Raw genomic sequence first — 22424 nt, 5'->3', positions numbered from 1 at the left:
GGTTAGATTGGTGACCCTTAATATTGGGTTTTCATTGTTTCTTGGGATTTCACCTAGCATTTCATTTTCCACCGTGAATACCGTGGAGAAGAAGGTGTTTAATATGTTAGCTTTTTCCTCGTCATCTACAACCATTCTTTCCTCACTATTTTTTTAAGGGGCCTACATTTTCAGTTTTTATTCTTTTACTATTGATATAGTTGAAGAACAGTTTGGGATTAGTTTTACTCTCCTTAGCAATGTGCTTCTCTGTTTCCTTTTTGGCAGCTTTAATTAGTTTTTTAGATAAAGTATTTTTCTCCCTATAGTTTTTTAGAGCTTCAATGGTGCCATCCTGCTTTAGTAGTGCAAATGCTTTCTTTTTACTGTTAATTGCCTGTCTTACTTCTTTGTTTAGCCACATTGGGTTTTTCCTATTTCTAGTCCTTTTATTCCCACAAGGTATAAACCGCTTGCACTGCCTATTTAGGATGTTCTTAAACATTTCCCATTTATTATCTGTATTCTCATTTCTGAGGATATTGTCCCAGTCTACCAGATTAAGGGCATCTCTAAGCTGTTCAAACTTTGCCTTCCTAAAGTTCAATGTTTTTGTGACTCCCTGACAAGTCCCCCTAGTGAAAGACAGGTGAAACTGCACAATATTGTGGTCGCTATTTCCTAAATGCCCAACCACCTGCAGATTTGTTATTCTGTCAGGTCTATTAGATAGTATTAGGTCTAAAAGTGCTGCTCCTCTGGTTGGATTCTGCACCAATTGTGAAAGATAATTTTTCTTGGTTATTAGCAGAAACCTGTTGCCTTTATGGGTTTCACAGGTTTCTGTTTCCCAGTTAATATCCGGGTAGTTAAAGTCCCCCATAACCAGGACCTCATTATGGGTTGCAGCTTCATCTATCTGCTTTAGAAGTAGACTTTCCATGCTTTCTGTTATATTTGGGGGTTTGTAACAGACCCCAATGAGAATTTTGTTACCATTTTTCCCTCCATGAATTTCAACCCATATGGACTCGACATCCTCATTTCCTTCGCTAATATCCTCCCTTAAAGTGGACTTTAGACAAGACTTTACATAGAGACAAACCCCTCCTCCTCTCCGATTTTTACGATCCTTTCTAAACAGACTGTAACCCTGTAAGTTAACTGCCCAGTCATAGCTTTCATCTAACCATGTCTCGGTTATTCCCACTATGTCAAAGTTACCTGTAGATATTTCTGCTTCTAGTTCTTCCATCTTGTTTGTCAGGCTTCTGGCGTTTGCGAGCATGCAGTTTAGAGGATTTTGTTTTGTTCCAATCTCCTCACTGTGGATTGTTTTAGAAATGTTCTTACCTCCCTTCTGAGTATGTTTTCCTGGGTCATCTTTGTTCGAGTCTAATGTTTTTCTTCCCGTCCCCTCTTCTTCTAGTTTAACGCCCTCCTGATGAGTGTAGCGAGTCTTCTGGCGAATGTGTGTTTCCCAGGTTTGTTGAGGTGTAGTCCGTCTCTGGCAAGGAGTCCATCATACTCATTGCCAGAGAGAGTAAAAATAATCCCAAAATATTCTTTAACTACGTAAATAGTAAGAAACTAAAAAATGATAGTGTTGGCCCCCTTGAAAATAGTCTGGGTGAGATGGTGGATGAGGATGAGGAAAAAGCCAATATGCTCAATGACTTTTTTTCATCAGTATTTACACAAGAATATCCCATGGCAGACAATATGATGAGTGATAACAAAAATTCCTCATTAAGTGTCACCTGCTTAACCCAGCAGGAAGTACGGCGGCGTCTAAAAATCACTAAAATTGACAAATCTCCGGGCCCGGATGGGATACACCCTCGAGTACTGCAGGAATTAAGTACAGTCATTGATAGACCATTATTTTTAATCTTTAAAGACTCCATAATAACAGGGTCTGTTGTTGTGAATTCTGCTGTTGGGTTCCCTCCAGTGGTTGTAGGTGGGAATGCAGTTGTCTCTGAGTCGCAGTCCTGGCCAGGTGTATCTGCTGATTACAATTCTGACTGGGATATTTAGGTGTGCAGGATCCATTAGCCTTTGCCAGTTGTCAATGTTCCTTGTGAAGTGATGGATCACTTTCTGGCTTCTCCTGCTTGCTGCCAGATTCAGCAAAGATAAGTGTTTGTTTTTTGTTTCTGTGGCACACTGCTGTGTGCTTGTTTTTGTTTGTACTCCTGCTCTGATTGTAGGATTCACTGGAGTTGCAGATATACGCTCCTACATCTTTAGTTAGATGTAGGAAGTCTTTCTATATTCTGCTGTGGATATTTTTGAAGGGTTTTAATACTGACCGCTGTTGTGAATTCTGTTGTCGAGCTCCCTCCTGTGGTCATGAATGGTACTTGGGCGGGTTCTGTCCATGGACTTTCTCTGGTGGCTGTGAGTGGAGCTGCTGCTTCTGAGTTATCTTCCACAGGTGATGAGGTTAATTCGTTAGCTGGCTGCTCTATTTAACTCCACTTAGATCATTGCTCCATGCCAGCTGTCAATGTTATAGTATCGGCCTAGTTCGCTCCTGGATCTTTCTGGTGACCTGTCTACTCCAGCAGAAGCTAAGTTCCTGCTAGTTATGTTTTTGTTTTCTATTTTTCTGTCCAGCCTTCTATTTTGATTTTGTCTTGCTTGCTGGAAGCTCTGGGATGCAGAGTGGCATCTCCGCACCGTGAGTCGGTGCGGAGGTCTTTTTGGCACACTCTGCGTGGTTTTTTGTAGTTTTTGTGCTGACTGCAAAGATACCTTTCCTATCCTCTGTCTGTTCAGTAAGTCGGGCCTCTCTTTGCTAACATCTATTTCATCTCTGTGTTTGTGATTTCCATCTTAACTCACAGTCAATATATGTGGGGGGCTGCCTTTTCCTTTGGGGAATTTCTCTGAGGCAAGGTAGGCTTTATTTTCCTTCCTTTAGGGCTAGCTAGTTCTGAGGCTCTGACGAGTTGCATAGGGAGCGTTAGGAGCAATCCACGGCTATTTCTAGTGTGTGTGATAGGATTAGGAATTGCGGTCAGCAGAGTTCCCACTTCCCAGAGCTTGTCCTGCATTATTGTAACTATCAGGTCTTTCCGTGTGCGCTTAACCACCAGGTCCATTATTGTCCTAACCACCAGGTCATAACAGACCGCACTGAACTCTGTCCTATCCTGTTTTATCTAGCTAGAGTGGCCTCCTGTGCTAAATCCTGTTTTTCTGCCTCTGTACGTTTTTCCTCTCCGACTCACCACCAATATTTGTGGGGGGCTGTCTTTCCTTTGGGGATTTTCTCTGAGGCAAGATAGGAATACTATTTCCATCTTTAGGGGTATTTAGTCCTCCGGCTGTGACGAGGTGTCTAGGTGCTAGGTACACTCCACGGCTACTTTTAGTTGCGGTGTTAAGTTCAGGATTGCGGTCAGTATAGTGGCCACCTTCTCCAGTGAAAGTTCTCATGTTGCTCCAAGGTCACCGGATCATAACAGTCTGTACCACATGACTGGCGTATAGCAAATGTGGTGCCAATATTCAAAAAGGGGACAAAAACTGAACTCTGTAATTATAGGCCAGTAAGCTTAACCTCTACTGTGGGTAAAATCCTGGAGGGCATTCTAAGGGATGCTATACTGGAGTATCTGAAGAGGAATAACCTCATGACCCAGTATCAGCACGGGTTTACTAGGGACCGTTCATGTCAGACTAATTTGATCAGTTTCTATGAAGAGGTAAGTTCCGGACTGGACCAAGGGAACCTAGTGGATGTAGTGTATATGGACTTCTCAAAAGCTTTTGATACGGTGCCACACAAAAGGTTGATACATAAAATGAGAATAATGGGGATAGGGGAAAATATGTGTAAGTGGGTTGAGAGCTGGCTCAGGGATAGGAAACAAAGGGTGGTTATTAAGGGAGCACACTCGGACTGGGTCGCGGTTAGCAGTGGGGTACCACAGAGGTCAGTATTGGGCCCTCTTTTTAACATATTTATTAATGACCTTTTAAGGGGCATTCAGAGCAGAATTTTAATATTTGCAGATGACACTAAACTCTGCAGGGTAATCAATACAGAGGAAGACAATTTTATATTACAGGATGATTTAGAAGCTTGGGCTGATAAATGGCAAATGAGCTTTAATGGGGATAAATGTAAGGTCATGCACTTGGGTAGAAATAATAAGATGTATAATTATGTGCTTAATTCTAAAACTCTGCGCAAAACCGTCAATGAAAAAGACCTGGGTGTATGGGTGGATGACAAACTCACATTTAGTGGCCAGTGTCAGGCAGCTGCTACAAAGGCAAATAAAATAATGGGATGCTTTAAAAGAGGCATAGATGCTCATGAGGAGAACATAATTTTACCTCTATACAAGTCACTAGTGCGACCACACTTAGAATACTGTGCACAGTTCTGGTCTCTGGTGTATAAGAAAGACATAGCTGAACTAGAGCGGGTGCAGAGAAGAGCGACCAAGGTTATTAGAGGACTGGGGGGTCTGCAATACCAAGACAGGTTATTACACCTGGGGCTATTTAGCTTGGAAAAACGAAGACAAAGGGGTGATCTTATTTTAATGTATAAATATATGAGGGGACAGTACAAAGACCTTTCTGATGATCTTTTTAATCATAGACCTGAGACAGGGACTAGGGGGCATCCTCTACGTCTGGAAAGAAGGTTTAAGCATAATAACAGACGCGGATTCTTTACTGTAAGAGCAGTGAGACTATGGAACTCTCTGCCGTACGATGTTGTAATGAGTGATTCATTACTTAAATTTAAGAGGGGACTGGATACCTTTCTGGAGAAGTATAATGTTACAGGATATATATACTAGATTCCTTGATAGGGCGTTGATCCAGGGAACTAGTCTGATTGCCGTATGTGGAGTCAGGAAGGAATTTTTTTCCCCAATGTGGAGCTTACTCTTTGCCACATGAGTTTTTTTGCCTTCCTCTGGATCAACATGTTAGGGCATGTTAGGTTAGGCTATGGGGTGAACTAGATGACTTAAAGTCTTCCTTCAACCTTAATAACTATGTTACTATGTTACCAGGCCTGTTCCTGCCTGCACCAGGCAGAGAAGGCGGGGGACATGTCCAGGGATCCCGGGGTCCTGCATCATAGAGCCAACGGCAGCATCAACTCAGAGGAGAGGAAGGGGCCCCTTTCTGACAGCAAAAGACTTAAGTATGGCCCCTTCCTCTCCTCTTAGTGTAGATGCAGCCGCTGGCTCTATCAGAGAACAAGATATTTCAGCAGCTGATCGGGCCCCCTGTCCTCCTGGGCCCCTGCGCAGCTGCATCGGTTGCACATGCGGTATGTCCGCCCATGAGTATGATGGTTCAGCATCAGCACCAGTATCAACGCTAGAGGATTCTGATTTATTAAACTGTGCACACACAGGCCTGGACAACTACACTCTCCGCCCAATAAGAACTGTCCCTGAGCTGTGCAATGGCATCAGTGTGCTGAGTCGGGCGGCACACGTCCTTTTATAACTTCTGATGAGATAATGTGGCTAGCCAATCACCGTCATGCCACTACCAAGCTGGCTACGGTATTACAGTGACTGGCAGGCAATCTCTGCATGTTTATTGGCTGTGTAACAGGCGCCAAACATGCGATGCAAGGATTTGAGCTTGAAATTTGAGCACCAGCCAATGCTCGGTGAGTGCTGGGCACATCTAACCACCCAGATACTCGAGTGATATCTGAGTATAACTGAGCACATTTTCTCATCACTATTTTAGCAGCAATTTGTTGCTTGCGTTTTAGAAGCATTTCTGCAACGTGGTCACATAGCCTTAGTCTGTTTGTGAGTGGTATTCGTTGATGATAGTTGCTAGGGTGAGTTCAAGGTGCAGTGGGCTGCTAACAGAAGCAAGTACAAGTTGTGCTGGGTGGTATGCCAGCCCAGGTATGGAGGAGTCACTGGGGCATTTGTACAAGAAGCTAGATCTTGCTAGTCAGTCATGGTTGAGCTACAGAAGTAGCAAGAAACATCATATAGCTACAGGCCACAAGTGGAAAGTGTGCAGCAATAAAAAATCGAAGGGTTAAAGTGCTCTAGAAGCCAGTTACCATCTAATGGCCAGAGTACAGAGACAGGAATGGACGTCACAGCGACAAACATTGATCTGTGTGACTAAAGGTACCGTCACATTTAGCGACGCTGCAGCGATCTAGACAACGATGCCGATTGCTGCAGCGTCGCTGTTTTGTCGCTGGAGAGCTGTCACATAGTCAGCTCTCCAGCGACCAACTATGCGAAGTCCCCTGGTAACCAGGGTAAACATCGGGTTACTAAACGCTTAGTAACCCGATGTTTACCCTGGTTACCATTGTAAAAGTAAAAAAAAAAACACTACATACTTATATTCCTGTCGCGTCCCGCAGCGTCAGCTTCCCTGCACTGTGTAAGCGCTGACCGGAAAGCAGAGCGGTGATGTCACCGCTGTGCTCTGCTTTACAGCCGGCCGGCACTGACACTGGGAGACGCAGGGAAGCTGACGCTGGGGAACGTGACAGGAATGTAAGTATGTAGTGTTTTTTTTTTTACTTTTACAATGGTAACCAGGGTAAACATCGGGTTACTAAGCGCGGCCCTGCGCTTAGTAACCCGATGTTTACCCTGGTTACCAGTGAAGACATCGCTGAATCGGCGTCACACACGCCAATTCAGTGATGTCAGCGGGTGATCAGCGACTAAATAAAGTCCTGGACTTTCCCCAGCGACCAACGATCTCCCAGCAGGGGCCTGATCGTTGGTCGCTGTCACGCATAATGATTTAGTTAACGATATCGTTGCTACGTCACAAAAAGCAACGATATCGTTATGTGCGACGGTACCTTAATATACAAGGAAGATTATTCACTGACAGCGAGTACCTGCAGTGGTATAGATAGAGCTGAAGGAGGTGTGATTCCTGTAGGCAGGTAGTGAGGAGTGGACTAATGACAACGTGCAGGGCCGGACTGGCCATCTGGCAATTCTGGCAAATGCCAGAGGGGCCTGTCTGGTCTTGGGCTGCCTTGCTTGCTACATTGTTAACAGAATCAGTTTTCTCAAGACACTCATACTGTTAAGAGTTGTGATGGAGCACAAAGTCGCTGACTCCGTCACTTACCCCAGCAGCCACGGGTATCATTAGAAATATTGGTGTTGTAGAAAATCTTCCTTTCCTCCATCCAGAGTAATAATAATATATTTCATCTGGTGCTTGGGGACGGAGACAACATGGGCCTGTGTGATTTCAAATGCCAGGGCTGAATTTCAGCCCCAGTTCGTACCTGACATGTCAGACCTGTCCTGAAGGACTAAGATGAGTTTTTATCTGACCATGAAGGAGCACAGGGTACTGCACCATAGTATGGGATATCTGTTGTAAATTCTGTTGGCAAGCTCCCTCCTGTGGTCATGAATGGTACTTCGGCTGGTTCTGTCCTTGGGCTTCCTCTGGTGGATGTGAGTGGGGCTGCGGCTTCTGAGTTTCCGTCCACAGGTGACGAGGTTAAGTCGTTAGGTGCTGCTCTATTTAACTCCAAAAAGCAAAAAAAGAATTGATTAAGGGTGCTTTGCCACCTGAAACGCGTAGATAGATAGTGTTCTTATCCTTATTGTGCTTATGTTTTTATCCTCTGCTTCTACATGAAGTGAATAAAGTATCAAGTTTTTACTTTTCACTGTCTCGTTGAGCTGGATATTCTTTTTTTGCTTTTTGGATTCCTCACGCCTTGACACAGCGTTTCCGTGCTCCGAGTGAAACTGTTACTATGGTGAGCTGGATTTTCTTTTTCGTTACTATCTATTTAACTCCACCTAGTGCTTTGCTCCTGGCCTCCAGTCAATGTTCCAGTATAGGTCTTGCTCTCTCCTGGATCGTTATTGTGGCCTGACTTCCCTGCATAAACTAAGTTCTGCTTGTGTTTCATTTGTTTGCTATTTTTTCTGTCCAGCTTGCTATTTTGGTTTGTTCTTGCTTGCTGGAAGCTCTGGGACGCAGAGGGAGCACCTCCGTACCGTTAACCGGTGCGGAGGGTCTTTTTGCGCCCTCTGCGTGGTCTTTTGTAGGTTTTTGTGCTGACTGCAAAGCTATCTTTCCTATCCTTGGTCTATTCAGTAAGTCAGGCCTCACTTTGCTAAATCTATTTCATCTCTGTGTTTGTATTTTCATCTTTACTCACAGTCATTATATGTGGGGGGCTGCCTTTTCCTTTGCGGAATTTTCTCTGAGGCAAGGTAGGCTTATTTTTCCTATCTTCAGGGCTAGCTAGTTTCTTAGGCTGTGACGAGGCGCATAGGGAGCGTCAGGAGCGCTCCACGGCTATTTCTAGTGTGGTGTGATAGGATTAGGGATTGCGGTCAGCAGAGTTCCCACGTCTCAGAGCTCGTCCCATGTTATTAGAAACTATCAGGTTATTTTGTGTGCTCTTAACCACCAGGTCCATTGTTGTCCTAACCACCAGGTCATAACAGATATCGACACCTGTAGAAGAAATTCTGATACTCTGCAACTGTACTGAACATCATCGTTATGCCTTTTGTTAAGCAACTAAGATATGAGCCTCTGCTTTACGTGGATGAAATGGTTAAAGAAATGTACGCAGTTTATCAGATGATGGAGAATATGTTAAAGAATTCAAGTAAAGCTGTTTTTAACTTTTCAATATGTATGTTGGCCTCCCTGATTGATCGCATGAACCGAAGGTCCCCAGTCCATCATACCACTTGTGGTCCAAAAAAGGCAAAGAACAAGTTCCCATAAAGCACACGCACACTCGGGTACCGTAGCAGGGTGTTTAGGAACGTGGATATAGATGTCGGCCAAATCCCTCCCTTACCAACTTGTGGAATCAGAATATTTCACAACTCTTATATGTATCCAGAGCTTTACATTATTTCCACATGAATATTGTCTACAAGTCTCATCCCATATCTCCTCATTTTATCTTTCAGAACCAAAGCACAGAAAGTTTGCAGCTGTGATCATCAGTGTGGGTGTCTTAATCATCGTTGTTCTTGCATCTGCTGTATCTTTATATACAAGAATTTCAGGTATAACTGGCTGGGTGCAGGTTGTGACATTGATGGATCTGCTCTAGGTGATTGAAAGACCGGTCAATCACCTGGAGCAGGGTACAGAGACTAGATATGTCTCTCTGTATGGTCCCCGGCCTTGTCATGTCTCTCCCAATAGTTTCCAACCTGCAGGAGAGGCTAAGACTAGTCATGTCTTTTCCTGTGATCCCTGGCTGGAGCACAGAGAGCAGCCATGTATGGTCATATGATCCCAGACCTGGAGCAGAGAGACTAGCCATGTTTCTTCATATGGTCCTCGGCCTGGAGCGCAAAGAATAGCCTTGTCTCTCCACATGGTCCGCTGCCTGGATGCAGGGATTAGCCATGTCTCTCTGCATAGTCCCAAGCTTGAAGCGCAGAGTCTAGCTATGTCTACCCATATAGTCTTCTGCCTGGAGTGCAAAGAATACCCATGTCTCTTCATATGGTCCCCGACATGGAGCGCAGAGACTAGGCATGTCTTTCCACATGGTCCCAGGCCTGGAGCGCAGAGACTAGCTATGTCTCTCCATATTGTACCTGGCCTGGAGCTCGGTGAGTAGCCATGTCTCTCCATATTGTACCTGGCCTGGAGCTCAGAGACTAGCCATGTCTCTCCATATTGTACCTGGCCTGGAGCTCAGAGACTAGCCATGTCTCTCCATATTGTACCTGGCCTGGAGCTCAGACTAGCCGTGTCTCTCCATATTTTACCTGGCCTGGAGCGCAGAGACTAGCCATGTCTCTCCATATGGTCCCTGGCCTGGAGCGCAGAGACTAGCCATGTCTCTCCATATTGTACCCGGCCTGGAGCGCAGAGACTAGCTATGTCTCTCCATATTGTACCCGGCCTGGAGCGCAGAGACTAGCTATGTCTCTCCATATTGTACCCGGCCTGGAGCGCAGAGACTAGCCATGTCTCTCCATATTGTACCTGGCCTGGAGCTCAGAGACTAGCCATGTCTCTCCATATTGTACCTGGCCTGGAGCGCAGAGACTAGCTATGTCTCTCCATATTGTACCCGGCCTGGAGCGCAGAGACTAGCTATGTCTCTCCATATTGTACCCGGCCTGGAGCGCAGAGACTAGCCATGTCTCTCCATATTGTACCTGGCCTGGAGCGCAGAGACTAGCCATGTCTCTCCATATTGTACCTGGCCTGGAGCGCAGAGACTAGCCATGTCTCTCCATATTGTACCTGGCCTGGAGCTCAGACTAGCCGTGTCTCTCCATATTGTACCTGGCCTGGAGCGCAGAGACTAGCCATGTCTCTCCATATTGTACCCGGCCTGGAGCGCAGAGACTAGCTATGTCTCTCCATATTGTACCCGGCCTGGAGCGCAGAGACTAGCCATGTCTCTCCATATTGTACCTGGCCTGGAGCTCAGAGACTAGCTATGTCTCTCCATATTGTACCCGGCCTGGAGCGCAGAGACTAGCTATGTCTCTCCATATTGTACCTGGCCTGGAGCTCAGAGACTAGCCATGTCTCTCCATATTGTACCTGGCCTGGAGCGCAGAGACTAGCCATGTCTGTTTATATGGTCCCTGGTCTGGAGCACAGAGACTAGCCATGTCTTTCCTTATGGTCCACGGCTTTTTAAACGATCTTTTTCCTTAAACACTAGAGCGATTCACAGTACAAGATACCTGGTGGCAGTCGTGGAGCTCGGCTCTTCATGCTGCTTGTGAAGGCATGAATGTAATGACAGGTTCTAGGTCATAAGCTCCTCTGGTGTCGACTACCAGCAGACATAATGTCTATGAGGGGATTTGTGTAATTCATAATATAATTTCGGCCCATATAAAGATATAATAGAAATTAGCTCATAAATTTGTTTGATATGATGCTAAATGGTCCCACCGATCCCTGACTCCTCCTGTTTTGATGATTACGTGATCTCCGCCCTGATATAACATAAATGCTGTACACCAACGACCGGCCATTTTCTGTTACATCCTGTGCCGGATCGGGAGGGAGAGGGACACAACTTATTTTTTCTACCAGGCTGAGAACTTTTAAAATATTTTAAAACATTTGGATGGCAGCTTCGCTGGGCAAAATGCTGCTTTTTTATGGTGGAAATGGCAAGTAGCCACAAATGTCCACTACGGGGTAAATCTCATATTACATGGCTCTGAGGCTCTGTGCGCACGATGCGGATTTTGCTGCGGATCCGCAGCGTTTCCGCAGCAGTTTCCCATGAGTTTACATTACAATGTAATGCAGCATGTGCACAGCGTTCGCATAGGTTTCTATGCGAACGCTGTGCACATGCTGCAGAAAAAAACACGCAGAAACGCAGCGGTTTACATTCGGCAGCATGTCACTTCTTTCTGCGGATTGTGCAGCGGTTTTACACCTGCTCCAATAGAAAACCACAGTTGTAAAACCGCAGTGAAATCCGCAAAAAAAACACGGTAAATCCGCGATAAATCTGCAGCAAAAACGCAGCATTTTTGCACTGCAGATTTATCAAATCCGCTGCGAAAAAATCTGCAGTGGACCATTCTACGTGTGCACATAGCCTTATATATTGTGCTCTAGCTACAGCTCTGTAGATTCATGCGGCACCTTTGTGCCTACGGAGGCATCTTATGGTTTGGTGCCATCATCCTATCAGAAAAATTATAAATTTTCTAGAATTTACCAGCAGAGACGATTTTCTGTTGTTAATTCCATCTCCTCTGCTTATTTCAGGAAAGAAGGAACGTTCGCGGAAGTCAGCAATGAGTAAGTAATGTGCTCTGTAGCGCCTTTCCGAGGTGAGGCCAATTGTGATATTCAGATATCAGTGTGGCGCTGCATAAGACTGCAGGTGTCGACCGGACAGTTTTCATGAGACCTTTTCTGGGCGGTCACATGACCATGGCGCGTAACATAGTAACATAGTTAGTAAGGCCGAAAAAAGACATTTGTCCATCCAGTTCAGCCTATATTCCATCATAATAAATCCCCAGATCTACGTCCTTCTACAGAACCTAATAATTGTATGATACAATATTGTTCTGCTCCAGGAAGACATCCAGGCCTCTCTTGAACCCCTCGACTGAGTTCGCCATCACCACCTCCTCAGGCAAGCAATTCCAGATTCTCACTGCCCTAACAGTAAAGAATCCTCTTCTATGTTGGTGGAAAAACCTTCTCTCCTCCAGACGCAAAGAATGCCCCCTTGTGCCCGTCACCTTCCTTGGTATAAACAGATCCTCAGCGAGATATTTGTATTGTCCCCTTATATACTTATACATGGTTATTAGATCGCCCCTCAGTCGTCTTTTTTCTAGACTAAATAATCCTAATTTCGCTAATCTATCTGGGTATTGTAGTTCTCCCATCCCCTTTATTAATTTTGTTGCCCTCCTTTGTACTCTCTCTAGTTCCATTATATCCTTCCTGAGCACTGGTGCCAAAACTGGACACAGTACTCCATGTGCGGTCTAACTAGGGATTTGTACAGAGGCAGAGGCGTACATATAGTATATTATACAGGTGCTTCTCAGAAAATAAGAATATCATCAAAAAGTTAATAATCATCAACATTAACAGAAATAAACATGTGAAATAGATCACTGTGTGTATAATGGCACTATATATGAGATTCACTTTTTGTATTGAAGAATTGAAATAAATTCACTTTTTGATGCGATTGTAATTTTGTGAGACGCACCTACATGTAGTATAAGCCTTTTTGTATTTTTACAGCTTCTAACTCGTTTCCGGACGATGATAAACCAGTCACAGCCTGAGCGTGAGTACCAGTGATTATCTCATCAAGAAAACTAAAGAAAGTATATAAATGCATTTATACATCTTGGAGGAAATATAATGAATGGTTCTATGTTAACCTGTTCATGACAAAGAGATTTTTCATTAGTTTTTTCCTCCCCTTCTTCCACAAGCAATACATTTTAATTTAATTGAGTCACCCGCCAGGGCCATGGGGTACCCGGGTTTCCTTCTTTATGTCTCTTTCTTTAGTAGCTGCAGCATCTCTGGCTACACAGCTCCTTCAGTCCTTCCTGCCTCAGACTGCTCTAGTCTGCTTCCTGGCACTTTATGACTGACTTTCCCTCCCAACCATAATATATATGCACTAGCTATTGAACCCGTTCTACGCCCGGGTGGCGAGCATTTATATTGGTATATGGTCTCCATCCTGGTATGTGCTGCTCCATCTTGTGTCCCCATCCTGTCATGTGCTGCACCCATCCTGCGTCCCCATCCTGTCATGTGCTGCACCCATCCTGCGTCCCCATCCTGTCATGTGCTGCACCCATCCTGCGCCCCCATTCTGTCATGTGCTGCTCCCATCCTGCGCCCCCATTCTGACATGTGCTGCTCCCATCCTGCGCCCCCATTCTGACATGTGCTGCACCCATCCTGCGCCTCCATTCTGACATGTGCTGCACCCATCCTGCGCCTCCATTCTGACTTGTGCTGCACCCATCCTGCGCCTCCATTCTGTCATTTGCTGCTTTCATCCTGCGCCCCCATCCTGTCATGTGCTGCACCCATCCTGCGTACCCATCCTGTCATGTGCTGCACCCATCCTGCGCCCCATCCTGTCATGTGCTGCACCCATCCTGCGTCCCCATCCTGGTATGTGCTGCACCCATCCTGCATCCCCATCCTGCGTCCCCATCCTGTCATGTGCTGCACCCATCCTGCGTCCCCATCCTGTCATGTGCTGCACCCATCCTGCGGCCCCATCCTGTCATGTGCTGCACCCATCCTGCGCCCCCATCCTGTCATGTGCTGCACCCATCCTGCGTCCCCATCCTGTCATGTGCTGCACCCATCCTGCGTCCCCATCCTGTCATGTGCTGCACCCATCCTGCGTCCCCATCATGGTATGTGCTGCACCCATCCTGCGTCCCAATCCTGTCATGTGCTGCACCCATCCTGCGTCCCCATCCTGTCATGTGCTGCACCCATCCGGGGGCCTAAGCAGGCGGGGACACCGGTGCGCTGTGGGGGTCAGGTGCCGGTATCGCCGCCAGCTCAGGCCCCCCAGCATTTACTATATTCACCTGTCCTGGGTTCCACCGCTGAGCGCCGCCATCTTCCCGGTCTCCTGGCTGTGACTGTTCAGTCAGAGGGCGGCGCCGGTGCGCATTAAGCGCGTCATCGCACCCTCTGAACTGAAGGTCACAGGCCGAAGACCGGGAAGATGGCGACGCTCAGCGGTGGAACCCAGGACAGGTGAATATAGGCGATACTCACCCTCCTGGCGGTCCCTGCTTCTCTGTTGGAGATCGCGGTGTGCGTTCAGTGTGAACGCATACCGCGATCTCCCGGGAGCGTCACTCTGTGAGGCCCAGACTGCGCCGGCGCTTGCGCCTGCGCAGTCTATAAAGGCTTCGGACAGAGTGACGCTCCCAGCGTTATATTATAGATATGCAGGGGAGTCACCTAGAAATAGGATCAAAAGCTCCCCCTTGTGGCCTGGAGTGTGAACATGTTGTGTATATGGTGATTACCTGATAAAGAGATGTCTTTCATCGCTTCCAAGCGTAACATCACTCTCCCCGTGAGGAAAGCAATGTTACTGTGATGACCAGGACCCTGGGGCACCACATAATTTTTCCATCAACATTTATCTATATAATCATCTAAGGGTCACTTCCGTCTGTTTGTCTGTCACGGAAATCCCGTTTCGCTGATTGGTCGACGGGCACAGTCCGGCCGCGAATTCGCCCTTCCCTACTGCCCTCCAGTCCGTGAGCCCATAGTGGTTTAGCAGTCTGTTAAACGGACTGCGTTACCCCGCGGCATAACGCAGTGTTACACAGTCCGTTAACGCTGCTATTAACCCTGTGTGACCATCTTTTTATTATTGATGCTGCCTATGCAGCATCAATAGTAAAAAGATCTAATGTTAAAAATAATAAAAAAATAAAAAATCATTATATTCTCACCTTCCAGCGCCTTTCCCGCTCCTCTTGACGCTCCGGTCCCAAGAATGCATTGCGGCAAAGACCGGAGATGACGTAGCGGTCTCGCGAGACCGCTACATCATTACGTGTTATTGCCGCAATGCATTACTGGGAACAGAGTGTCACGAGGAGCATCGCTAAAGTCCTGGGCTGGATGCGGGGGCTGCCGGAAGGTGAGTATATAACTATTTTTTATTTTAATTCTTTTTTAACAGGGATATGGTGCCCACATTGCTATATACTACGTGGGCTGTGTTAGATACTGCGTGGGCTGTGTTATGTACTGCGTGGGCTGTGTTATATACTGCATGGCCTGTGTTATATACTGCGTGAGCTGTGTTATATACTAGATGGGCTGTGTTATATACTGCGTGGGCTGTGTTATATACTGCATGGCCTGTGTTATATACTACGTCTCTGTGCTATATACTACGTGGGCTGTGTTATATACTACATGGCTGGGCAATATACTACATGGCTGTGCTATATACTACTTGGCTGTGTTATATACTACGTGGGCTGTGGTATACACTACGTGGCTGTGTTATATACTACGTGGGCTGTGTTATATACTACTTGGACTGTGTTATATACTATGTGGGCTGTGTTATATACTACGTGGTCTGTGTTATATACTACGTGGGCTGTGTTATGTACTGCATGGGGTGTGTTATATACTGCATGGCCTGTGTTATGTACTGCGTGGGCTGTGTTATATACTGCATGGCCTGTGTTATATACTGCGTGGCCTGTGTTATATACTGCGTGGGCTGTGTTATATACTGCGTGGCCTGTGTTATATACTACGCCTCTGTGCTATATACTATGTGGGCTGTGTTATATACTACGTGGCTGGGCAATATACTTCGTGGCTGTGCTATATACTACTTGGCTATGTTATATACTACGTGGGCTGTGTTATATACTACGTGGCTGTGTTATATACTACGTGGGTTGTGTTATATACTACGTGGTCTGTGTTATATACTACGTGGCTGTGTTATATACTACGTGGGCTGTGTTATATACTACGTGGGCTGTGTTATATACTACGTGGCCTGTGTTATATACTACGTGGCCTGTGTTATATACTATGTGGCTGGGCAATATACTACATGGTTGTGCTATATACTACATAGTTGTGTTATATACTACGTGGGCTGTGTTATATACTACGTGGGCTGTGTTATATACTAAGTAGGGTGTGCTATATACTACTATACATATTCTAGAATACCCAATGCATTAGAAACGGGCCATCATCTAGTAGATATATAAGGGCCTGGCTTTTTTTTGCAGGTTAAACTGTAGTTTTGATCATAAAATGTAAAATGAAAATCAAACAGTAAATAAATTCCTAATGGGGATAAACGGGTAAAAAAAAAACTACCCGATTCCACCATAATTTTCTGGGTTTCTTCTTTACACATTCATTGAACAGCAAAAATATTTTGATAATGAGATTTTCCAGGTCAGTGTGAATTTTTTTTATATTTTACGGGTTAAAAGACATCCTGAACTTTGCAAAAAAAATTTGATTTGCGTCACCATTTTATCAAAGCCATAACTTTTTATTTCTTCCATCAGTGGAGCAGTGTGAGACTTTTTTCCCACCGGGTCATTTTTATTTACACTATTTTAGGGTAAATACGACATTTTAATTTTCTTACTCCTTTTGGTGGGTGGGAATTGTGCCAATCACAAAAAATAATATTTTTTATCTTTGGCATTTACTTTGCCGTTTAAATAATTTAAACAATTCTATATTTGGATAATGCTGGATTTTATGGATATAGCAATAAAATATCTTATTTTTTATGTTTATTTTTTTTATTTTTGAACTGGGAAAGGAGACAGGATTTAAATATTTATATATTTTTTAAAACTTTGTTAGTCCACTTTAGGGGAATTGAACCTGCGATGGTTTGTACTAAATATTGCAATAAATCAGTATTGCAGCATACAGTTAAATTAATGTTCTCCTATGAAGCCTTTGGCTGTCAGGGTAACTCACAGCACCCCACCATCGCATCACGGGGTAAAGGCGAAGCAATGGGACCGATACAGTCATTTAAACTGATTGACAGGGGCATCTAAATTGCTAAACAGCAGTGATCGGGGTGAAGTCTGGTTGCTGCTGTTATACCAGATGCAGGATGAAGGACACAACTACCAAGTCTGATCCATACATCCCGCACACATCAAGTGACGTACAGTTATGTAGAGGAGTAACTGTAACAGTTAAGGAGTATCAGTGTGACAGCATCCAGAAATGCTAAAATAGTGTGAAATGTTGAACGTTCTTCCATTTTTATGCCTGGGATTGTAAATACAGGACTGCCGTCTTCCAGGAGCAGCGCCACGCTTCACTGTGGTTACGTTTGGCGCATCCCAGTTCAACCCAGTTAACTTAAAGGGAGCGTGTTACTTACCATAAATATGTAAATTTCTTTACCTGGTGTAAATCCCGCTGTTCTCCTGAATCCAGCGATGTTTTTCTTTAGTTTCTGCGCCTCTCTGCCCCTGAGATATGGCCGCCTTTTACTTCTATGGAAATTAAATCTTGCCACAAACTGGGCGTGGTCCTCAAGAAGCAGCGCAAAGAGACGAGTTAAGGGCCACGCCCATATAGCTAACAAGACTAGATTTACATACAAGAAAGAACGGGCTATAACTCAGGAACAGAGAGACATAGAAGTAAGAGAAAAACATCGCCGGATTCAGGAGAACAGTGGAATTTACACCAGGTAAAAACATTTACAGATTTACAGCACCTGACAGATCCTCTTTAAATACTGAAACAGCAGATACAATCCATGGGGACGCGAGGAGCAGTTTCTGGGAGAACGCAGACATGTTTATCATTGGTTATATCTTGTGTGATTTTGGTTTGTAACTTTTTGTCATTGTAGATGAAGAAGATGAGAGAAGATTAAGAAACTCACTGACTCAAGAAGCGTAGATTGTTTTTCCAGACACCTGATCTTCATTTATTTTATGCTTCTTAGTTTATTAGAAATCTAGGGTATAAAGGAAACTGAAGTCTGAGTCCATCGCTCGATCCAAATCATCTACGGAAAACCTTGTGTGCTGTCAAAATAACTTCTGCCCTTCAGGACTCGCGTCCACTATGGACCAGTCTTATATGGATCTTGTTACAGCAAATATACGCTGCTCTGGGCGAATAATCACGGTCTGCCACATTACCGAGGTGTTCTCCCTACAGCCATGGCTTCCAGACACATCACACATGGAGCCTGCAGATCACATACAGAAACAGATATTAGGCCGGGATCACACTACAGCGAGATACGGCCGAGTCTCGCAGGTTAAAACCAAGCTCTGGCACCGGCACTCCGGAGCGGAGCGTGCGGCTCCATGTATTGCTGTGCGGCCGCACGCTCCGCTCCGGAGTGCCGGTGCCAGAGTTTGGTTTTAACCTGCGAGACTTGGCCGTATCTCGCTGTAGTGTGACTCCGGCCTTAGAGGGAACCTGTCACATCCAAAAAAAGCTACAACATGCAGATATGGGGTTGATCTGCAGATTAATAGTATTCTGAAGCTGCCAGATGCTGGCACTTAGATCCCCACTGCTGAGAGGAGCGTTTTTCACGTAACATGTTCCTTTAATTTTTCATCAGTCTTTTTTTCTGAGCTAAAGAAGCCCAGTCACCAGGTCCATAGTGGCCAGTTTTTTTCCTATTGCTCCCAAGTAGTCCTGATTTTTAGGGTATGTGCACACGTTGCGGATTATCTACGGATCCGCAGCGTTTTTTCCTAGCAGAAACGCTGCAGATCCACAAGTGATTTACAGTACAATGTAAATCAATAGGAAAAAAAAAATGCTGTGCACACTTTGCGGAAAATTCCGTGTGGAAACGCTACGGATTAAAAGAAGTAGCATGTCACTTCCTTTGTGCGGATCTGCAGCGTTTTTGTACCCATTCCATTATAGAAGACCGCAGGGGTAAAAAACGCAAGAAATCCGCACAAAATCAGCAGTAAATCCACAGCAATTCTGCACAAAATCTCCACAAAAAACGCATCAAATCCGCACTTGCGTTTTATGCCAAGAGATGCAGAATCCGCACAAAAAATTCCTGAGGCTAATCCGCAACGTGTGCACATAGCCTTAATCTGTCATACGGTTCAAAACATATGGGCCTGTTTAGCTAGCGCTATGGTTTATGCTCTTTATGAATGGGTGTAGCTCACATGGCAATAATATACACAGCCCATAAAATCCACGCACACTTGGGAAAGACCGTCAAGGTATGTGCACACGCTTTTTTTGCGCATTTTTCTGCGATAAAAATGCTATAGAAATGCTTAAAATCCGCATGCATATGCATCCTATCATTTAGAATGCATTCCGCAATTTTTGTGCACATGATGCGTTTTTTTTTCCGCCAAAAAAGCACATTCCGGAAAAAGAAGCATCATGTTCATTCTTTTTGCAGATTTTTTGCGGATTTCCCACTATATTATGGCATTTGGAGTGTCTGGGAAAAAACACAAAAAAATCCGCAAAAAAACACGCAAAATATATAATGGGTAAAGTGCAGGAAAGGTGTCACTTTTACACCGGAAAAGCCTGTGTGCAGAGAACCCACCCACCCTCCCTTTTCAGTTATGTGGTTAGAGGTATTTATAGGTAGATATACATATTTAGTTGGCTGCGTTGACCATAGGTTGGACGGTGGTGAGGTTTGGTGATTGACTTTGATTGATTGGGTGGGGTTCTTGGAGTTGATGCGGATTCAGCGGCGAAGGAATTTGAAGGAAATTCCGGACAGTTAAACGGGTTTGTTGTTCTGGCATTTTGGTTACAGGCTCTGGACGGGCTTTTTACCCTGAAAGCTGGTGGTGGTTAATTTTACCAAAATGGGAATTATGGTGCCCTCGAGCTGGTGGTATGGCTGAGGGTAAGTTGAGGTGTTTAAGTTCTGTTTTTTGGCTTTGCCAAAATATTTTAAGCCAGAATTTTTCCCGGCGGGCTCCAAGAACCCTCCCCTCGAATGTTTGCATAAATTATGCTAATGCTTAAAGAAAATGTTTGTTAATAAACTGACTGCTGTGGCAAAAATTATCCAAAGAAGCTATTGTGTTTCGTTTTTATTTAAAGTGTGGTGCTTTGTGTACACGGGGTGTGGGTGATGGTTTTTATGGGTAAGAGAGAGCCATATTGGCCATACACGGTCATGCGTTTTCTTGGCCGTCTTTCAGCCAACTTCCTGTTGTCTCAGCTGTGACACTTTTACAACTGTCTTGAAGATGTTCCCATAAAGACGAGGGGCTAACAGGGCATGTAACTAGGGGCTACGTGCACTGCAAAGAGTTGGGTTTGGGTGGGGTTTTTGCCCCCAAAAATCACTTTATCGTTTGAAGAATATTGATATCTAATCCTATGTAAATGTATCCTAATATTGGGTGAAGGATAAGATGACGTCTGCTCAGCACTTTTTCTTTTAATACCAATTCACTCCAAACCATCTCTGATTGGCTTAAGTCAGGTGATCTTCAGATCATCTTATAAAACCCTCCAATAGAAGGATTTTCCCAGGACTCAAAGGAAAATTTGAAAGAATTAAAAAAAAACAGTAACGCATAGAATCGTAGAATATTAGTGCAGCGCCCCAGAGTCGTGGCTCGTTGCAGTAATGTTATTTTTCCACCAGGGGGAGTGATGTTATGTCTGAAGGCAATGAAGGAGATCTTCTGTCCAGGTATCACAACCGTTACATACACTTCACACTCCAGTCCACCAGGGGGAGCAAAGGTTCTATCTACTAGGCCACTCCTCACACTAGGGTAAAACTGGTGGGTTGGGGAGGAAGTTAGAGAGAGTTCCTGTCTGGAGACCGACGAGGAAAGGTCTCCAGGTCGAGCTGGCTGGAGTGATCTCCGGTCAGCTGCAGACTGCGGTCTGAGGAGGACGAGGGTACACGGAGCTGTGCCTGCATCCCATGCGGCAGCATCCTAGGAAAGGACACGAAAGGAATTGTGTTGCAGTGAGTGAGCAACGAAGTTATATGTTATGATTAGGTAATTCAGAACCGCAATGGACCTTGAAGTTCAGAGCACACAAAGTGACCTGACAATAACCCAAAAACATATGACGAGCTCTGAGACGTGGAAACTCTGCTGACCGCAATCCCTAATCCTATCCAACCACACTAGAGGCAGCCGGGGATTGCGCCTAACGCTCCCTATGCAACTCGGCACAGCCTGAGAAACTAGCTAGCCCTAAGAGGAAAATAAGCCTACCTTGCCTCAGAGAAATTCCCCAAAGGTAAAGGCAGCCCCCCACATATAATGACTGTGAGTTGAGATGAAAGTATAAACGCAGAGGTGAAACAGATTTAGCAAAGTGAGGCCCAACTTACTGAATAGACCGAGAATAGGAAAGATTGCTTTGCGGTCAACACAAAACTCTACAAACAACCACGCAGAGGGGGCAAAAAGACCCTCTGCACCAACTAACGGTACGGAGGTGCTCCCTCTGCATCCCAGAGCTTCCAGCAAGCAAGAAAAACCAATAAAGCAAGCTGGACAGAATAAAATAGCAAGAAAAACAACACAAGCAAACTTAGCTCATGCAGGAAGACAGGCCACAGGAACGATCCAGGAGGAAGCAGACCAACACTAGAACATTGACTGGAGGCCAGGATCAAAGCACTAGGTGGAGTTAAATAGAGCAGCACCTAACGACTTAACCTTATCACCTGAGGAAGGAAAGTCAGAAGCCGCAGTACCACTCACCTCCACCAACGGAAGCCCATAGACAGAATCAGCCGAAGTACCACTTGTGACCACAGGAGGGAGCTCGACCACAGAATTCACAACAGTACCCCCCCCTTGAGGAGGGGTCACCGAACCCTCACCAGAGCCCCCAGGCCGACCAGGATGAGCCATATGAAAGGCACGAACAAGATCGGCAGCATGGACATCAGAGGCAAAGACCCAGGAATTATCTTCCTGACCATAACCCTTCCACTTAACCAGATACTGGAGTTTCCATCTCGAAACACGAGAATCCAAAATCTTTTCCACTATATACTCCAACTCCCCCTCCACCAAAACCGGGGCAGGAGGATCAACAGATGGAACCATAGGTGCCACGTATCTCCGCAACAATGACCTATGGAATACGTTATGGATGGAAAAAGAATCTGGAAGGGTCAAACGAAAAGACACAGGATTAAGAACCTCAGAAATCCTATACGGACCAATGAAACGAGGCTTAAACTTAGGAGAGGAAACCTTCATAGGAATATGACGAGATGACAACCAAACCAAATCCCCAACACGAAGTCGGGGACCCACACAGCGTCTGCGATTAGCGAAACGTTGAGCCTTCTCCTGGGACAAGGTCAAATTGTCCACTACATGAGTCCAAATCTGCTGCAACCTGTCCACCACAGTATCTGTTATAATCGCAATCCAGTGACACAG

General features: G+C 45.2%; 1 protein-coding gene across 2 annotated transcripts in view; it reads left to right on the top strand.

Moving 5' to 3' along the window:
• LOC138661498 (major histocompatibility complex class I-related gene protein-like) overlaps nucleotides 1–22424 on the top strand; it is a 228405-nt gene that overhangs the window by 78503 nt on the left and 127478 nt on the right. Inside the window, exons 5-8 of one of the 2 annotated variants that reach the window (XM_069746221.1) lie at nucleotides 8931–9029; nucleotides 11734–11766; nucleotides 12736–12781; nucleotides 17882–18292. In XM_069746221.1, coding sequence (XP_069602322.1) covers nucleotides 8931–9029; nucleotides 11734–11766; nucleotides 12736–12779 — 176 coding nt within the window. In that variant the 3' untranslated portion in view covers nucleotides 12780–12781; nucleotides 17882–18292. Of the gene's footprint in view, nucleotides 1–8930; nucleotides 9030–11733; nucleotides 11767–12735; nucleotides 12782–17881; nucleotides 18293–22424 lie in introns of those variants that run through there. The other variant, XM_069746222.1, reaches the window with a different exon arrangement.

Source organism: Ranitomeya imitator, chromosome 2 (genome assembly GCF_032444005.1).
Source record: "Ranitomeya imitator isolate aRanImi1 chromosome 2, aRanImi1.pri, whole genome shotgun sequence".
Classification (NCBI taxonomy): domain Eukaryota; kingdom Metazoa; phylum Chordata; class Amphibia; order Anura; family Dendrobatidae; genus Ranitomeya; species Ranitomeya imitator.
Note: the sequence above shows the minus strand (reverse complement) of the source record. Positions and strands in the feature narration are given on the sequence as shown.